General features: G+C 48.1%; 1 protein-coding gene across 2 annotated transcripts in view; it reads right to left on the bottom strand.

Moving 5' to 3' along the window:
• Positions 1-19525, bottom strand: part of MYT1L (myelin transcription factor 1 like) — a 135897-nt gene that overhangs the window by 56567 nt on the left and 59805 nt on the right. For both annotated transcript variants that reach the window (XM_059943164.1, XM_059943165.1), the window contains exons 11-14: positions 16380-16627; positions 13837-14073; positions 11962-12083; positions 11018-11086 (exon numbers count right to left, since the gene is read on the bottom strand). In XM_059943164.1, coding sequence (XP_059799147.1) covers positions 11018-11086; positions 11962-12083; positions 13837-14073; positions 16380-16627 — 676 coding nt within the window. The remainder of the gene's footprint in view (positions 1-11017; positions 11087-11961; positions 12084-13836; positions 14074-16379; positions 16628-19525) is intronic.

Raw genomic sequence — 19525 nt, 5'->3', positions numbered from 1 at the left:
TGGGGGACCGTGCACGTGCCAGCCGCCCGCGTTCCGGGCTTGGGTCTGTGTTTGCTCATCGTTCCAGGTCAAGAGGGAAGCTACAGAAACACCCCCTGCCACCCAGGAATATTATGCAGCTGTTAGAGATTCCATGACCTACACAGTACACAAGGAAGCGGGCTTCAGGATCCTCAAGGGACGTGATTAATGATATAATTAATAATAAATAATATTTATCAGAGAGATGAGATTATACATAACTTTTCTGCCCCCACTTCCTCAATTTTTGGAGCTTTTAGTAGCTTTGTTTCCAAAAACGCCATTTAAAAATGCCCTGGTCTTGTTAAAATCACACTCCCCCCCTCTTCGCCAAGAGCCCCCTTACACGTGCCAGCGATGGGCGATTGCATATCACAGTGCAATTCATCTCAACAGAAGGCAGGCGTGTAGTAAAGCACCACCACTACCTGCCCACAGGAGGACAAGAGCAGAGGCGATGCGAAGCCGCTATTCACGTGCCCGTGGCGGGGGCACAGAGCAGGGAGGTGCGTGGCCCTGTCGCGCGGAGGCCAAGATGGAGCTGCTCTCTGTGGCCCTGGGGTTGAAAGCGAGCTAAACAAGCCACCAATTTGAGCCCCAGACTGTGCACCGTACATTGTGGTGGCATCCTCAGGATCCAGCCGCTAATGGTAATTGGGATGGGGAGGGGCTGAAGGTCACTTCTGTGGAGCAGCTTTCCCCGCAGGTAGGCTAATTAAGGGCATAAGCCAGCTTGAAAGAGAAGTATTCCAGCTACTAATGGAGAGCAGGCTTCTAACAACTTCGATACCCCAAGTATTAATAATGCATATGCTAATTATAAGCCAGGCTTATTTAGTCCTTAGGGGGCCTAAGGAGCTCTCTTTGGTGACACCTGCTTAACTAGATTTGAATTTCTGTACAAGTTTGAAAGTAATAAAGTCAAACGTATTTTTAAAATAACATAACAGAGGTTCTCCACTACCTTGTATTGAATACTGCCCGAATGGTCCAAAACAATGAGGTTTTGGTGTAACATGCAAATATTCTATTCTGAAAACACACTGTGAAGCTTATATAATATTTAGCTTTAATCTGTTTATAAATGGTATTAAATTAAAAAGAGGACAGCATGTAAATATAAAAGGGCTAACCTATCTGTCAATGGCTTAATAATATAACAAAAATGTTGAGGACACAGACGCTAAAAAAAGCATGAACTTTTCAGTTGTAGGACTAAAATATTCCTGAATGTGTACTAAAATGTAGTAAAACTATATATGACGAACAGCATCCATGAAGTCTAAGGTTCTATGTGGCACCGTCCACTAAGGATGTCCGCTTGACAGTGTGGCTATTTAAATCTGAATTAATAAAACGAAGTGCAATTAGAAATGCGTTCCTCAGCCCCAGTGGCCTCACGTGCTCAGGAGCCACGTGTGGCTCAGGCTGCCCTCCTGGACACCCCCATCACCCCAGAAAGTTCTGCTGGACAGTCGTGTAAGTGTAGAAACTCATTTTGTAAAGCCAGATCACATTTTCATTTTGATTATTAAGAAATTATTTGCACTTAATTTTTTTTTTTCCTTAAAAAGGTCAGGTAAGGGTGGGAGTGCTCATCTCTCTCTACGATCACAATATTCTCTAATTCTCTTTGAAGGTAGCAGGATTATTGTGGACAGAGAACAGGATTAAGCACCTGGACCACCTGGAGACAACTAAGCAGAATCCACAGGTGTCTGGAACACGTCTCTCTTTGTAAAAATGCAAAAAAGAGAGAATAGAATAGAAGGGATGTGATTTTCCTTGAACTGTGGCTCCTGGAAGACCAGGGATCCTGTTTAGGGACAAGTACACAGATACGTTACATACACAGACGGGTCAAATGCACAGACAGGTGGGATTGCTCCTTACGAGCTCGGCTCCCTGGCCCTCCTTGGCCCGTCAAACGCCCCCTTCACCCGCTCAGAGCCGGTCTTTCCAATCAAGAAAGAAACCCGAAGAGGATGGTTCTCTTTCCTGAAATTGCTAGGAAAAAATGCCCTCCAAAATCCTTGCTGATAATTTCCCAAAGGGAACATCTACTTTATTTCCAGTTTCGCTCATTTTGCTCCAGGGAACTATAAATGAGTGAAGTGTTTACGGGAATAAAACGTCAAATTTACAATTAAAGGCCAACGTAACCTGCTCCTGACTGGTCAGACCTTCATCTCCTCACAGAAGCAGCTTCTCCTGTAGCTCAGGGCTGGGGTGATGACCGGCCGCTGAGCTTGAAGGAAGGCCATTTGTCAGAATTGCCCCAGAGGAGCCCAGAATGAAATGAAAATGGGACCAGATTCCCAATAATTAGGAAAGGCCAAACTTAACTAGATGTAATGCATGGAGAAGACTCAGCCAATTCAACATGTTTTATGAAGGGCCATGTGTCTGGCTTTGAATCCTGGCCTGACAACACAGGCAACAAAATACATGTATTCACATAAGTGTGTGTTTACACATTGACATACAGCATATTTAAATACATATGTACATACATCTAAAATACCTTTAAAATGGCAGTATTTAAAATTGTAAGGAAAATATTTTTTTCCTTCTGCTCACATGCACCAAATATGCTGTATGTTTTATATTCTTAATTGTAAAAGGGAAAGTAATTTTGCAGTTAAAAAATAAATTTATCCAAAGAGTCATTTTCAAATAGTTTGTATTAGGTGGATTATTTTAGCTTGGATTAGATGACAAATTGTGTTCTATTTATTTAGAAATAGTATCATTCTGCACTGTCTGGTATCTGTATTAAAATTTCACCATTTCCAAACGGAGGGATGGAATGCTAAGAAATGTTTCGTAAGGAAGGTCTTTTTCATGGCCCTGTTCTGGATTTAAAACCTTCCCCAAGTTTGTCACAATAAAAAACATGAAAACCTCAAGGTCAGCTTTAAGTTAGAAATTCAGCCCCCTCCCCGGGAGGGCTTGGGCTCCTTCCTCTCAGGTCAGATACAGTGGCCACTGCCAGCTGGTCTTTAAATGGCCAGTGTATGGACTGTTCAGGTGACAGGAGAGATTGGTTTAGCCCAGAAGACAGCAAGTAAGGCAGGTTGAAGGTGAAATGAAACACGGACGCCAGCTGACTCCACACCTGAGTTAACAAAACAGGACGCTGCCTCTCCAGGGGCGGGGAGCAGGGGTTGCTGCAGTGAAGCCCCTCGACCAGGAGCCCTGAGGAGGACGGCTCGACCCACAGAGCTTCCACACAAGACTTCAATTAGTTTGTGACTTGGCTGGCAGCGGGTCGGGATTCTGGTCCACATTCATCGTGTTTCATTTAGTTTCAATGAAAATGGGTGATGAAGCACCAACGAACAACTTAAACATTCAGTTTCTACGAGCCGACGAAGCCCAGATTTTAGGGCAGCCTTTCGGCCCGCCCAGGAAATCCCTCATTCTGAGGAGAGAAGGGATCCCTAAGAGCGCAGGGGGCCAAGCCAAGGCACCTTCCCGTCGGGCGGTGCTCGGTATGACAGACCGCCTGCAATGAGCCTTGCTTCGGCCCGGACGGCTGGCTCCCCTCTGCTTCCACCCCCATCCCCGCTGAGCGGGGCTCGGAGCTCGGGGCTCCGGTCCCCTGCCCGGACCATCCTCCCCGCAGCCGGCTCTGCCCGGCCCCTCGCTTGCCCCTCCGCGGCCCCGACCGCACGGCCTCCTCCCGGCCTTGGTGCGTCTGTCTGCTGCCCGCGCCTGGACCAGCTGCGCTCAGGCCCCGGCCCACGACCTCTGCTCCCCAGCCGCCCCCCAACCCCGATGGTCTGCCTCCCAAGATGCCCGGCACGGGACTGGCCATGGTGCCTTGAGGGCAGAAACGGTGTCTCATCTCTGGGTGCGGAGTACAAGTTTTTAAAACGAAAGAATGAAACAGCTCCGTTTATGGTTTTCCGGGAGATGCCCTCTCCCGATTTTTGCTTCCAACTCGAAGCTCAGGGACTTTGCAGAACATCCCTCTTTACTGAGGGGATGTGAGCACAGAGGGACGTAAATGATGCCCGGGGCAGCAGAATGCTGCCCACACGCTGATGCGACAGCCAGACGTGAGAACACCTGTGCTGGCCTACAGATGAACACGTGCACACCTGCATACACTCACACACACGTGCACACACGCACACATGCACACACGTACGCACAGGCACTGCAGAAACATGGCAGGGAGAGCCCAGCACACAGGCACCCCTGTCTGCAATCACCGCCCACCCCCGGGGTTCCAACGGGTGTAACTGCTGCGGTGTCTTTCTTCTCTTTACTTTTCTTTCTAAATTAAAGGACTTGCTATAAAGTCCTCCAAAGCCAGAGGCTCAGAAGATTTTGGAGTGAATTAAAGTTCTCCTTATTTCAGGGAGGTCACAGAAGCCACTAAGTAAACGTTAAACTAACGCTTACATTTTCCTCCTTTGAATTCTGCTTAATGTTGTCACAAAACCCAGCAGTTTAACACGCGCTGTGGGACTTGTGTGTGTTGCCGTGGTGACGATGACACTAGCTGAACGTCTACAGTGAGCCGGGTACCAGGACTCTCCCATTTCACAGATGAGGACTTGACGCCCCTCTGACGGGAGAGGCCGGTCTCTGTGTTTTGTTTTGCACAAAGAGTTTATTGATACACAGCTGTGTCTTGATTAGTCAACTTCCCTCCTACACCCGTGCCTTTCTTTGATGACCGAAGTCTGGTTTTTCACTCTGCAAACTTCCTCATAACCTGCACCCAAACCTGGAAGATGGTGGAGAATAAACAAACCAAAGACAAACACACCTAGACTGCATTCAAATACTGCCAGAGAACTCTACGGATGCTTTTGTAAAGCACAGATCCCTTTATAAAATAAATGAAATATCAACGTTTTTCTTTTTTATTGCTTTGTTTTGTTTTTGGTTGATTTGCATATGAATATGGTTAAAGGTGATTAAAACATAACCCCAAACTCAAACCCCTGGAACTCTCCCTTAATAATCTGGGTCTAGGGACTTCCCTGGTGGCGCAGTGGTTAAGACTCCATGATCCCAATGCAGGGGGTCCGGGTTTGATCCCTGGTCAGGGAACTAGATCCCACATGCCGCAACTAAGAGTTCACATGCCACAACTAAGGAGCCCGCAAGCCGCAGCAAAGGAGCCCTGGAGTCACAACTAAGGAGCACACCTGCGGCAACTAAGACCCAGCGCAACCAAATACATAAATAAATAAATATTAAAAGAAGGGATTTAAATAATGTGAGTCTAATGCCGGCTATTAGAAAGAGAAGAAGCAGGAAGGGAGGTTCCTGGCGGATCCAGTTACAACAGCAAAGGACCCAATGACACTTGGCAGCTGGGCCAGCATCCAGGGAGGTGGGTCCTATGATGCTACGTGGCTAAGTCCACCTGTTCCAGAAACAGAGAGAAGAACCCAGGCTTTCCCCCCGAACCCTCCCTTAATAAGAAACTCAGTGAACCCAAGCCTGAGCCATGAGGCATTGCTTCATTCACTATATGTTTGTGCATTCATTCGTTGGAGTGTGAGTGTGTTTGAGTGCTTGTGCGTGTGTGTGTGTGTGCATGAGTGTGAGTGCGTGTGTGAGAGTGAGTGTGTTGTGTGAGAGTGTGTTAGTGTGTGCGTGTGAGTGTGCGTGAGTGTGAGAGTGTTGTGTGAGACTGTGAGAGTGTGTGTGAGTGTGAGAGTGTATGTGAGTGTGTGTGTGCGTGGGTGTGTGTGTGAGAGTGAGTGTGTGCACGTGTGTGAGAGTGTGTCTGTGAGAGTGGGTGATTGTGTGTGTGTGTGTCAGTGTGAGAGTGTGTCACTGTGTGACTGTGAGAGTGTCAGTGTGTGACTGTGTGAGTGTGTGTGTTTGTGTGAGCATGTGTGTGTGTGTGAGTGCATGAGCATGTGTGTGTGTGCGTTGTGAGTGTCTGTGTGTGTGTGTGTGTGTGTATAACTGGAGTTACCCTCAAACATCCTTATTGTAGAAGTTTTCCTATATTGTGCTCCCCTAAATTTCCTATATGGGACTTATTTTAAATTGACCCTACTTATGGTTAAATGAAAATCTATCTGCTGCAAGCTGTATTTCTTAGGGTATTTTTAGAAAAATGCCGCAGCGCAAACTTTATCAATATTTTACAGATGTTGAAATAGAAATTGTGGGACGAGATTCTTCCTGGGGATGACAAAACCCCTGTGAACAGTTTTCTACGACTGATGGTCATGTCCCACCTGGAAGTTTAACTTCACAGGACCCAATCCCCTGTTTAGCCCTGTGTGTGGGTTATGAGAAAACACTGCATGAGACCTAAAGCTAAACGCTTCAGAGAAAGAAACTCGGAATTTGTATTTTTATGTAGTTAAGCATAAACCTTTAATTCTCCATCGAAAACCAACACCCCTAAAGGGATACTAATTTTGAAACGGTAGCATGAAGTGTGGAAAAGGCGCTTGGGCCAAGTGTGGTGACGGCCACTTACTGACTGAGCTGCCCACTGCCCGGACTCAGTTTGCACATCTGCGAGGTGGGTCCAAGCCCCCCACCTTCTCAAGGGCCAGGCGCGCAGAGGAGGCTCCGAGCCTCGACTAAATCTCGGGTGTGCATCGCTCACCGGGTCCCAGCAGGTCGTACCTATGGTGTGACATGCGCCCCATATGCCTGAGGCTGGCGCCCTTCTCCCCCACAGACACTCACACGTATGCACCAGGTGTGCTTAGGTGGCCCTGCTGCTGCAGAATAAAATGATTTTCTAACTGAAAGGAGGGCGTCCGAGGGGTACTCCTTGAAGTGAAAGATCACATATCACGTGCCTCCCCCAACGTGAGGGCCAGAACCTCAGGATAACTTCTGCCGTAAGGAGTTAACTGTACAGAGGGGTCCACACATCCTTCCACGCGGAGACACGTCCTCCGTGAAGGCCACAGCCCTCAGAACACGGCAGTTGTAACTCACAAAGTCCCCCGGATTTACTACTGTGAACCGGGAAGGCGGAAGATGATGGAAATGAGGATTAGTTCTCAGAACCTGGTGTGCAGTGAAAGTGGGTGAACTTCCTGCACTCGAAACAGTGGAAGCTGTGGGTGGAGTGAAGCTGTATTGGACCCTGGTAAATACTCCTCCCAACGCCAGCACGATGTGCATAGACCCTGGTAAATACTCCTCCCAATGCCAGCGCGACGTGCATAGACCCTGGTAAATACTCCTCCCAACGCCAGCGCGACGTGCATAGCTGAAGAAAGAAGCCCTCGGAAATTCTACAAATAAGGAGCCCTTAGAGAAAAGTCATATCGTGGCCTAAGTTCAAAATTTTAATTCTTTGATTTAAATAAATGTAACCAGGTTTTAAACAAGGTTTTTTGAGTATGTGGTTAAAATTCCTCTATGTCTAAGGTGAAAATACCTGGGAGACATGCCTCGGAAAGACAGAACACACGAGAACTTTTTAAATGTCAGAGAACCCAAAGGAGGACCCCACCCCCACCAGGAGGATTAAATCAAAGTTCAAAGGTGAAGAAGTAAAGAGAACCAGGGATGGACAATTCCTTCTCCTGCAAGGACCCTCATTAACCACAGGGATTCTGGTTCTAAAAGACAAAGACAGGAATAACAAGGGAGAATCTAAATGTGGCCAACTGAGTATAAATGGAAGCCAATTTGGGGGCCTGTTTTTAGAGCTAATTGCCTCTGATTGAAATCAGTTTTTCATCGGTTTAAACTGGTCATGGAGGTGGCTAAAGCACCTACATCACCCCCGTGTCTGTGCTGATCTCGCATCTGGAAGTAGGAAAGAGAATTTCTGGCTGGGAGGGTGTGGTTTCTTAAAAAAAAAAAAATAGGCTGAGGATGATGTGATGTGATTTGCAAGTTCTTTCAAGTTGCTACTTTCAGGGGATCTTAGCCAATGAAACTTTTAGAGAAGAAACTTCCCTCATGTTAGGCAGAGTCCTCACCAAAAAAATCACATTCATTTGGACAATTTTATTCTTTTTTTTTTTCCTGGCCTGGGGTCTCAATGAACGTCACAGTCAGGTGTCCTCTGGCGGGGGGGGGGGGGGCGGCTGTTCCTGCGCATCTATGTAGCGTCATAAGCATCAGCCTGGGAGGGTCTGCTAGTCTCGGGGCCCTGGGTCGCGGTCATCTCGGGTCCCCTCGCCTGCCTCTGGGGCTCCCTCCCCCAGTGCTGTCACCTGCCTCTGACCCAGCCACCAACCTGTTTTCTACGCCAGACGGACCAGGGACAAGAAAGCAATAGTTGCAGAGACTGAATGATATTCACGAACACATTACATTTTAATACAGGTTCAGTTTACATATTGTACATAATTCGACAACACGATCGGCTTCTTTTTAAGACTACCCCACGTGTGCTGTTCTGGATGAGAATGGAGCAAGGTCTTATCTCAGGAAGTTTAAGAGGATGGAGGACCCAAGACCCAGAGTGTATCTGGCAAAACTCGTCTGTCTGAGATCAAGAATGTCCTGTTAACGGCCAACTAACAAAATTCAACATCAGAAGTGACAAGAGGAACATTCCCAGGAGATTCTATTTCTTAGCTGATGCAGAAGTGAGAAAAATTTTTGAGGCAATTGGGACCCACTTCCTAAGGTGTCTCTATGAAGAAGTGGAGATCACTGCATCACACAAGGGCTCTGTCAATCAGGCAAGAGGCTGTGCGGCGGGAATTGACCAAAGCTTTTAAAATACGTATGTAAAGAATCAGCTATTGAAAAGGGCACATGCATGAATTATTCTAGAGAAAGCAGTTGCAAATCCTAAAGGGATTCATCTCTGCTCCTGTGCCCAGGAAAGCCTTTGTGACCCGCATGAAAAAGCCATGGATGGAGGGGTGTCATCAATTAAAAGATTAAAGGAAAAAAACCACATTAAAATATATGGTTTCCTCAGTTGAGAAAGACTTATCATCAAGTAAAAATGGTCACTTAAATATCAGACTATTTACAGTAGACATGTAAGTGAAATCCCTAGTTTTGAAGATCCATTCTTAAATCATTTCAGAAAATTTGTCAAGTTTGGATTTCCCAGAAAAAGGGTCAATTGAAGTGGGATTCACTTGCTGCAAAGACAAGTTACAGGTGACTGTGGCCTTTAGATCAGTGTAAATCAGGAGAGGCCATCGCCCTCTGGAAGATACTCGCCTCCCACCCCCACCCCCAGGAGGAGGGAGGGAGGAGGGAACAGACGGCCCGACACCACCCAGGAGGATGTGAAGGGCACTCGGACACCACTCTGAAGATGCAGATGGTGCGGACCGTCACACCATCTTCCAAGAAGACACGACAAGAAGAAAGTGCCAACACCGGAGGAGAAGCAGGTCTGCCTGGGACTTCAGATCAACACAGCCTTCCAAGCCCAAAGTCAGAGGATGCAAAGCCATGAAAACCAGACCCATCAGAAGCCTACTCTGGTCTCTGGGGTCTGGAGACCACCAAGGAGAAGCCACACTAGATGCAAGTCGTCCACAGGCTGTTTCCCTGTTTACAGCAGGCCTGTTGGAACTGGAGATGGCAAAGCATTCCTCATCAAGAGAGTCAAAGGGAAGTTGCCATGTTCTGATGTTAGCCAAGTTCCAAGCGCAGTTAACCACGTTTTGATCGTGAGGGGAGTATGGTTTCAAGCCAGGGAAAAAGGAGGTCTTAACACAGCGGCCTGGGTGGTTCTTGCTAATTCTGTCCGTTTGAGGTTCTAAAAGCTATTTGTCCGTCAGGCACCACGAGGACGGCTACAGACTTTACAGCCGTTAAGTAAGAGGGCGACCTCCTGGTGTTTACACGCCATGAAGAGAGCTCCCAGGGTCTCGGGCCGGAAGGGCTAGTTCAGTAGGTCACTGAACATGAGCAGGTGATCTATGGCGCTAGGGCCCCGGACGGGGATCCTGTAAAAAACGACACAGTGTGAAACAGAGCCCGCACTCTGCGGACGCCCTGGTCTGTCTCGAGGGAGTGGGAGCACAGGGCGGGGTCCTTGGGAAAGGAATCCAACAGGGTCTGAAAACAGAATTTTCTCTGCATTGGAAATAAAGCCATTTCCAAACAAAATGGAAGCCGAGCAAGTTGACGTGATGATTTTTATAACAGGCAGGTAATTAAAAACAGTTATTTGGGAATCTTGGTTCTCATTATGTTGTGGAATGTTCAAGTCTTGCCCTTCTTTCCTTACAGACACCTGAATATCCATTCTAACTGGATGACCAAAGGTCTTAATCTGCTGTCTATGGCTTGGACTGACTTCTTCCAAAACCTGTCTAGTAACTGAATATGGATGTATATATGTGCATATGTATGTGTGTGTGTATGTATATATATGTGTATATATACATGTGTGTATATATATATATATATATACACACACACACACAAAGAAGAAAACCCTTAGTCTGGTGGTGTAAATGTAGCTGACCAGATTCATGCTGAAAAGACAGAGAAAATTACAGGCTCAGAGGAGAGAGAGGGCCGTGTTGTCTGTCATTGGTAAAAGCCTTAGTTAACTGTGAGTTATCACTGCCCTAAAGAGTCTCATTAGCTATAACCACGGTATACTGAAGGAATTAGCTACTGTCATGGTGGGTTTTTGTCATTCGCGCTATTTAAATATCCATTTTTAAAGTGATCATATTAACTACTGACTTTTAAGAAATCAACTTTTGACTTTTTACATTACGATCAATCACTTCCTAAAAGTCTGAGTAACTCTGTAAAACTTCCCTTCCACGTGCATGCATATCTGGAGAGAAAATACCTATGCTTTAGAAAATTCAAGATAGAAGAAGGATACGATATGAAAAAGCTGGAGGTAAATGAGAGGGAAAAGGCAGATGGATTGTCCAGAGAAGTGACTAAAATCCTGAAGACCAGTCATGTGTGCTGAATTGAGGCGCTGACGCACACAGGTGGCTTTTTAAAGACATTTTTTCTTTTCAAACGACACGTCCTTTTTGTTACTACCAAGTGAACAGATTTTAGAAAGAGAAGGATTTTCGTTAAATCTTACTTGAGTTCTTGTGAGCTGGTGGCCAGCATACTTCGAATGCTTTTGTCAGCCAGCGGGCAGCCCGACAGACTGTAAGACAGGGCGGAAGAGTCAGGTGAGTAGCCCCGAGGCCCAGCTTACGTTCCCGAACAAACACAACATAAAACTGAAATTAAAAAGTTGAATGCAGAAAAGCGATGGGGCAAGTGCTGTATATTGAATTTTGTTGGTATAATTAACTAATTCACGTTTACATAGAAATTTAAGGAAACAGGTCTTTCCAGAAACTTTAAAAAATAAGATCCAAATATTTGTGCTCTTTTGTCTCAATGTTTGTAAGTCATTTTCCAAATTCAGGTAGTTTGTTTCAAAATAAAAGACATTATACAACACGTCAATTAGCATGCTTTTGAAGGTCAACATATAGCACTTAAAGGGGTGACACATAATTCAACGTTTGTACTTGGACAGCATTGTTGAGGTAAGCTGAAAACAATAAATTGAAAAGACAGAATCCACCATGAGAAAAATGAAGGCACACCTTCTATGTGAGGCGTAATTACCAGTCACATGACCACTCCCATCACACCTTGGTGTTGGACATCTGCCACCAAACAAAAACAAAAACAGCCAAAATAGTAAGTATGTTTCAAAAAAAAAACTTGAAAAATGTTTCATTGTTTCCAGTTTAGCTGCAATGTCTGCACGGGGATTTAAGCGCCCTGAAGAAAAGCTGCAAAATGCACGGGATTACATGGAAATGATGTCTCCTTAGCACAGAGCATCGCTCAGAACAAGCGCGTCCACGGCTGGCCTCTCGCTCTACCCGACTGGCAGTTGGGGACATTTGTACGCTGCGCATGTCGCATGCTCAAACGGCAAGGCATATACAGACCCGGTTTAAAGATAAGCCAAAGAAAGGGAAGGTTCAGAAGAGTGATAATTTCACCTCACGTCATGCTTACGTTATCAAGTCCTTCTTGCTCTCCTTGCACTGGGGGTACTTGGGCTTGGGGCTCGGGATGGTCACCTCCCCCGGGTACCTTCTTTCTTCTAGAGCCTCCTGGAAGGGATCCAAGTCTTCCGGCTGCGGGCAAAACACAGCTTCAGGGCCACAGCGATGACGGCTGGATACACAGACCAGAGGCTGCGTCCCCCCCGGGGGATGGCTGTCCTGAATTGTCCACCTCTCCCAACCTTACCCTTAAAGTCACGATGCACCCTCATCCTGAGGATGCAAACCCAACTTCGTTCAAAGAGTACCTCTCTCTCTGGGGGACTTTACTTTCTCATCACTTGCTCTAAATTCCTAAAATTAGGGTAACCTGTCAGTGGGCAAATTCAAATTCCTTATTCAAATTTCTGCAGCTGTACCGACAGGAGGGACAGATAAGCGGTCTGGCAGCCAGAGAGGCGGCTCAGTGGACCTTGCTCACCTGGGTTTAAGACCTACGGCACTTTATCCAACATCACTGGACAGAGCTTAAGCATTGTATCCAAAGATATTTTAGACTGGGGCTTCTAAGAGTCTTTGGTAAGTATTCTACACTACAGAAGTATTGTATGTGCTGTAAGTCCCAAGGCAAGGGAAGATCAGTTTAGACTGACGCTGTGATTTTAGAATACTCTTAGGCAACAATTTTTTTTTTTTTTTTTAATAGAATGTACCTACTTTGGCTAATTGGGGCCCTTGCAGTAACCTAGAAGTTCCTACAGGTGGCGATGTTCAGTAAACGTGTTTCTTGAGTGCAAGGGTTTTCACTTGTGTGACACCTTATGGCGGTATTGTCCTTTTATGGGGGCTTAATTTTAATTAAAATAAATTCGCAGATTCAACTACCATGCCTTATTTGGTAGTAACGATTTAACACTGTAAGAGAAAAAAAATACTTTGGAATTTAGCTTGCCACTCAGATTCTATTCTCCTTTAAGATGCCTGGATACTTAAATCAGTTTGAAGAATAAACATAAAAAGCTTTTGATGTAATGGCCTTATAAACAGGTGCCTTCCCTGCCAATTCCTACAGATAGCTAATGTTTCCCTTCTCTCCACCTCCCTGTTTCTTTAAGATGCTATTGCTTGGATGGTGGTCTCCCTATTGTGTTCAAAAAGAATTTTCATTTTTCAGAGAATAAAGAAGATGTCATAATTTTCAGAGTTGAACACTGGAGGAAAAGTCAGTCTAATAAAGACCATTTTTTTTCATTTATTTTCTTAGCCTAAAGGATAACTATTTTAATGATCTGAATTTGAAAATTGTAACTACTTCAAAAATATGTTCTTGACATAGGTGTTTTGGTAATATTATAGTCAACAAAGATTCAGGTGACTGTACTAAAATGATTTGTTCTAGGCTGGGGTAGGTAGGCTCTTCTGCGTATTTCAGGTTTCTTAGAGAACAGACCCTGTCCTTTGCTTCAATGAGCCAGCTAATTAATCGCACAGAATTAATCATTTTAAGTATTTAAGAGTCTCATTATAATTCCCTACCTGCAAGGAAAACCCTGCATTCTATCAATTTATCACCCAGAAAAAATGAACTAGTAAGCTGTTTACACATTTTCCTACAGAAATCGTTTGCAACAAAACACACGTGTTAGAAAATAAAATTCATCATTTAAAGGAGGCAATGGTTTGTTTCACTCTGATCAGGGTTAGTGCCAAATCTCTCCTGGGTCAACCAAAAGTGTCTTCTGAGCCTTAGTCAGCTAAAGGTCATTTTTCAAGAGGAAAGACATTTTCTGTTAAGGCGTGTGCCAAGGGCATTTTCCCTCAGTGGTGCCAACTTCACATGCTTAGTGGACGGGGTAGGGGGGGGCAGTCAGTGAAAAGGACATACAGTCATCTCTTTGGGCTCATCCTCATCTATCCTCCGGGGCTTCATTTTGGTGTAGTCCACGGGCAAGTCCCAGCAGTCTCCCTCGCTCAGCTGGAAACACCGGCTGTTCATCACCGCCTGCTGCTGGGGGGACATGGGCTCCAGGGGCGTCAGGATGGGGCAGCAGCCCTCGCGCGGCCGCTGCTTGTTCATGCTCAGGTCCAGGGTCCCGTTCTCATCCACCTCCATGTCAGGGTTCTGCGGGACAGAAGGACACAGGGACCATGAGAATCCATCCCCCAGACCACAGCCCTGCCTTCCGCCAGGACACAGTTCAAACTGGAAACTGCTCACCGCAGTCTCACGTGTATAAGCGCCCAAGGCGAGCGCATGTGGCCCCCCATCTGCCTTGCTCCCCACGCGCAGCTGGGAAATTGGCTGGCAGAGGCATGCACGCATCCGTCTATTATCTACTAATCACCTATCAGTCTCTCACTCTCTTGTCTCTTATCGACTATCTATCATCGCTCTATCACTTACCTATCAGAGATCTATATGTTTTCTTCCTAATACATTTCTGCTTTTAGAAATAAGCCTGGCCAGAAGAAAAACAAGTGCCTAATTTCAATTCTATCCCAGTTCAAAGACCTCTTAAGAGATCAGAAATGTATGTGTGTGTATGTGTACAGATTATACATAAATACCTAAAAATGTATATATACTTAAAATTCTCCTTTAGTTTCACTGATGCTAATACTCCAAGACTTGGAGTGGAGGAAAACACAAGAATTTAGAAGAATGGAGGAGAGGAACTAGAATTTACTTGCTTTTTTTTTTTTTTTCCATTTTTTGGACAAATATTTATTTATTTATCAGGCACAGGCTCTGGGTATATAGTAGGAAACCAAACCAAACAAAAATCCCCACATAAAATGTACTTTCTAATACAAAACCTATGATGGAGAGAGACTTTTCCATTTTAAGCAGGAAGATGTGCAATCACAGCCCAACACACCTCTGCTGCAGTGATCACGGCTGACCTGCTCTATGGTTCAGCAAACCTGCAATTTAGTCAACCAGCTTTAGAAAAAACAAAGAGGTACAGGGTGTTTTTTTTTTGTTTTTGTTTTTTTTTTTTTTTTATGATGCTTTAAACAGATCAAGAATTCCTCAGAGCCTGCTTCTCAGGAGGAGGGAGAGAAGGAAGGGCAGATGGAGGACAGAGAAAGAAAAATCAAAATACCCCTGACAATCCTCCATTTTTTTTTTTTTTTTTTCCCAGAGAGTTACACTCTCTTGAGCAATTTGATTTCAGAGCTGGCGTGAAACCTGCTGCCTGCTCAGATGTCTAGCAGCTCTTTCCTCTGAATGTAATCGCGGAGGGAAGATGCTTGGAATGAAAACCCCATCCTTTGGGCTGTTACCTTGATAAATTATAGCATATTATTCTGCCTGAACTCTTCTTGTCAAAGTGCACTCCTGGTTTCCAGCTTTCATACTATTAGCCTTCATCGTGTTGGATTATAATTCTGTCTGTCTTAGTTTAAATTTAACAAAGTGAAAAAAACTGGAAGGGGTTACTGTCTTTTTTTTCCCCCTGAAACAGAATCTCCTCCATGCCAGCCTCGCATTTTAGCAGCCCTGATCTCCACGGAAACTGCATGCCCCTGACACTCCTCCAAAATCTAGGAATAAAAATATTAATAGAGAAGAAAGCGTTTGCAAAACATAAGATTACTGACCTTTCTCCATTCATACAAATTACACTTATTTCTAACAACTAGGGTCAGTGCTCTGCGCTCAGGCGCTCGCCCAGCAGCAGTAGGCGACGGAGGGACCCTTTGTTCTGGAGGGAGGCGCGGGCCGGCGTGCCGCTCACGGGCCCGGGACCACGAGGCGCCCGCGCCGCCTGCGTCGCGCGCCCCCTAGTGGTCTCGCCGGGCAGCCCTGCGCGCTGCGGCGGCCGCACGGCGCCCTCTCCGGCCAGGAGCCCCCTGACGAGGAACCGCCCTAAGTGTTGCTCACCTTTCTGGCATCTATGCTGTTTTGAACTAATGGAAGCCGGCTGTAATTGCCCGGCTGGGAACCCGTGGGGAAACGGGATTTTTGCACTCTCTTTGTTCCCCAGGGCTGGGCGGGAGGGAGCAGGCCTGCGTTTCATCTGACCGCGGCGCGGCCCACCCTCCTCTGCTTAAGGTCCAGGGCGCACGGCTCCTCGAGCTTCCTATTCTCTGTGCAGCTCGGAACCGCCAGGAGGGGAGCGTGGTGTCCTTCTGTTTCCAGAAGTGACTCTGGGTCCCAAATGGACACGTTAATCTAAAAGACCGGACGATTTCTCCTGGTCTGGAAAGTGCGTCCCCAGGACCCCGCGCTGTCAGGCCTCCTCCGAGCAGAGCCCGGGGGGCGCACGGCCTGCGCCGGCCCCTGGGAGGGAGGCGCCTGCGGGACCGCCGGGCCGAGGCCGCCGGGCGCGGGAGGCGGCGGTGGGGACGCGCCGAGGCCCCGCCCCCGCCCCGGCCCCGCCCCCGCCCCCGGCCCCCGCCAGGTGCGCCGGCGGCCCGTACCCGCGCGGCGCACAGGTCCTGCGGCTTGGTGGACAGGTTCTGCGGCATCTCGCGGCAGCGCGTGGACAGGTTGAGGATGGCCGTGGCCGCCATGTGCGCCGCCTCCATGTCGTGCGTGTAGTCGAAGCTGCTCTTGCTGCACGTGCTGCTGGCGCTGCTGCCGCCGCCGCAGCTCAGGTTGCTGCTGCTGGGCGCGTAGGTGCTGGCGGCGCTGCTGCTAGGGCTGGCGTCCTTGCAGTACCGCTTCGCTGGGGAGACAGGGGACAGAGATGACTCGGGGCCCCCGCCCGGGCCACGGCAACAGAAGAGCCGCCCGCCCTGGGCACCCACGCCAGCGCGCAGGTACCCAGGGGGACGCGGCGCCCGCCGACCCGCCGACTCCCGAACGAGGAAAGTCTGGCTTTCCCCCCTTTTTGCCTTTTTTCACATGGTGTAAGTTTGGACGGGCGGAGCTGGGGACCAGCGGGAAGAGCGCCTATGGCTCTCAAGCGGGAGGCCGGGGGGCACATTGCGTAACCATTAAAGGCGCGCTCCCGGTCAGGGAGCGGCCACCAAGATGTGGCGAGCGACTGGCCGCACCAGCCTGATCACCGCCGGAGGGAGGCTCCCCTTATGACCCGGGGTGACGGGGACCCTGTAGACCCCTCATCCCCCTCATCCCGCTAGAGACCGGATGATCCGCCCGGTCGCGAGTGGCCACAGTGGCCATTTGGGGCTCACTGTCCTGTGCAGGTGACCCAGCTGAACAGGTAGGGCCTCTGCGGGCCTGCGGGCACCTGCGCTTTGGGACGTGGCGCTCCGGTCAGGGTGCAGGCCAGACCACGACAGAAACCCCTTCCCTCCGTGATTCTAATAAAGAGCCACCCGGGGGGAGGACCAGTGACGGGGGGAGGACCGCACACACGTGTGGGCTCACATAAGCCAAGGCAAACGCCCAGGCGTTCAGGGACCGGCAGAGGCCCGTGTGCCGCCCGCAGCCCCGCCCTTCGTGCGGGAACGACCCTCCTCCACACGCCCCCCCCTCCGCTTCCCGGGTCCTTCTGAACAGTCAGCCTCTCCAGCAGTCCAACAGGCCCTCAGGAGCAAGCGTGGTTCCTGGACCTGCTCACAACCTCCTGTGACGCAAGGACGGGAAGACGATTGCTGGATGGTTGATTAGCATGGGCCCTGGTCGTTAAAGGCACGGGATGCCCTTTGCTTAGGGGTCGGCAGCTCACCTGACCCTGCAGAGGGAGGAGCTGCTCCGCGGGGAGAGCCTGCAGGGAGCCAGGAGGCCCGTCTGCAGCGCCGGGAGCCCTCCGGCAAGCCACCCTTTCGTGCGGCACAGGCGTCTCAGCACCCGCTTCCTGCCCACTCAGGTATGGTCCGGAAGTGACCACAACCCCACAGACATCACGGCTGGTCACCACAGCACCACCAAGAACTGCCCCAAAGCACCCTATTCCTATACAAGTGAGAGAAGAGCTAAGCTTTCACTACTGATACCTTTTGACCTTGGACGGAAGACTAAGCTTTCCTGACATCAAGGACGTGGCTTGGCAATGCTCTGAGCACACGGTGGCCTCAGGGAAGCTGTGGCCTTGTCGCTGCCCCTCGCACGGACCCGGAGGTCACTTCCACACCCTCCAACCCGCCCAACGCGAAGAGTAACTCGTAAGGGAGTTACTTCTGTTCTGCTAATCAGAGTCAGCTGAGCCCTGAGGACCAGTCCTCACACGGTCCGTGTGTCTGTCCTTCCCTCCTCTCTCCTCCATGAAAGCATCACGTCAAAGCAGCAGCCAGAGCAGTGGGGAGACGGGGGTCTCACGTCTGAGCAGAGACCGGGGGGCCGGGGCCGGCGTGCAGGCGGACCTGCCCACTGGGTTCTGTAAACTGACCAGGGCAGCAAGGCCACTCCACAGCTCACAAGACTCTCCAAATTGACTAAAGTTTGCGGCTTTACATCGTTTACAATTTTGTTATAAAAATAGGAATATAAAAACTGGGGGAGAAATAATCTAACACTTATGAGGGATTTTTTTCCCCTAGTGAGGGCTAGACACTGGGTCGGTAAAAGAAATGTGGTCCACATAAATAAGGAAAAAGTTTTGTTTTGAAATGAAGGAATTTCAGTTCCTAAAGCAAAGTAAACAGCACACGTGTGTCTACACAGCAAATTGCAGCAAAGTTCTGGAAAGTACCTCTTCTTTACCAAACATTTAAATCAAAAGATTCTACTTCCCCTGGATTACGCTGAGTTGATGGGACTCGTCCAGAATTTTAGCGGGTGATGGAACTCTGGACAATTTATTGATGGGCCTGTCAGCTCACGCGACCCAGGAGGAAAGTGAGGACAGCATTAATTTCACAAGCATCCTTTCACTAAGGGCCATCAATCGTGTACTACTTTGTTCCAAATGAAAATGAGTCTCTATACTTCAAATCTCTCCAGTAAAGAAGGTCTTTGGTTTTAATAATTATCGCCTGTTTGTAAGATATTTACGAAACCGTTAGTGTCAGTAATTTTTATGACCTGTCACAGTTTCTGGGGCTCATTGCGTGGACACTATGGGGCGCCGCAGAGCAGTGGGGCGTTGGAAGGCCGTTGCTGCTCTTACCACCTCCTGCCCAGAACTGAGGAAGCCCCCCACCCTTTAACAAAGTCAAAACGCACTTTCTTTTTCTTTCCACGCACAGAGCTATTTTCAATCAAAACTTTTTCCAATCAATCCGCAGACAAAATGTGTTACTGTCCCTCCAGACACCAGCACATCACTGAACTCATGCGATGGAACTGCTTTCCTTTAGAATGACACCCTTGCATTTACAACATCAGAGGTCCTCCCGACCTTACACCGTATTGAGAGATACCTCTTCAGGTACCCTGCCCTCTCGTGCAGGAAAAAGAAAAGCGACATGGGATTTATAGTGACGAAATATGACAAATGAGAAAAATGAAACAACCACCTTCCACCTTATTAATCTACTCTGCCTGTAAGAGTCTTACTAAGTGGGTGCGTCTCACGTTCTTCTGAAATAACATTTCCTGTCGGGAGTAGATAACTGTGTCCTTCCAATCGGAATTTCCACGAAAAGCAGACAAAACCGAATACAGCCCAGAGATGTGCCTCCCGAGGATTTGCGCTAGCAGATGGGGCCTGGCCCCG

This window comes from Balaenoptera ricei, chromosome 13 (genome assembly GCF_028023285.1).
Source record: "Balaenoptera ricei isolate mBalRic1 chromosome 13, mBalRic1.hap2, whole genome shotgun sequence".
In the NCBI taxonomy this organism is placed as follows: Eukaryota; Metazoa; Chordata; class Mammalia; order Artiodactyla; family Balaenopteridae; genus Balaenoptera; species Balaenoptera ricei.
This window is presented reverse-complemented; position numbering and strand designations above follow the sequence as displayed.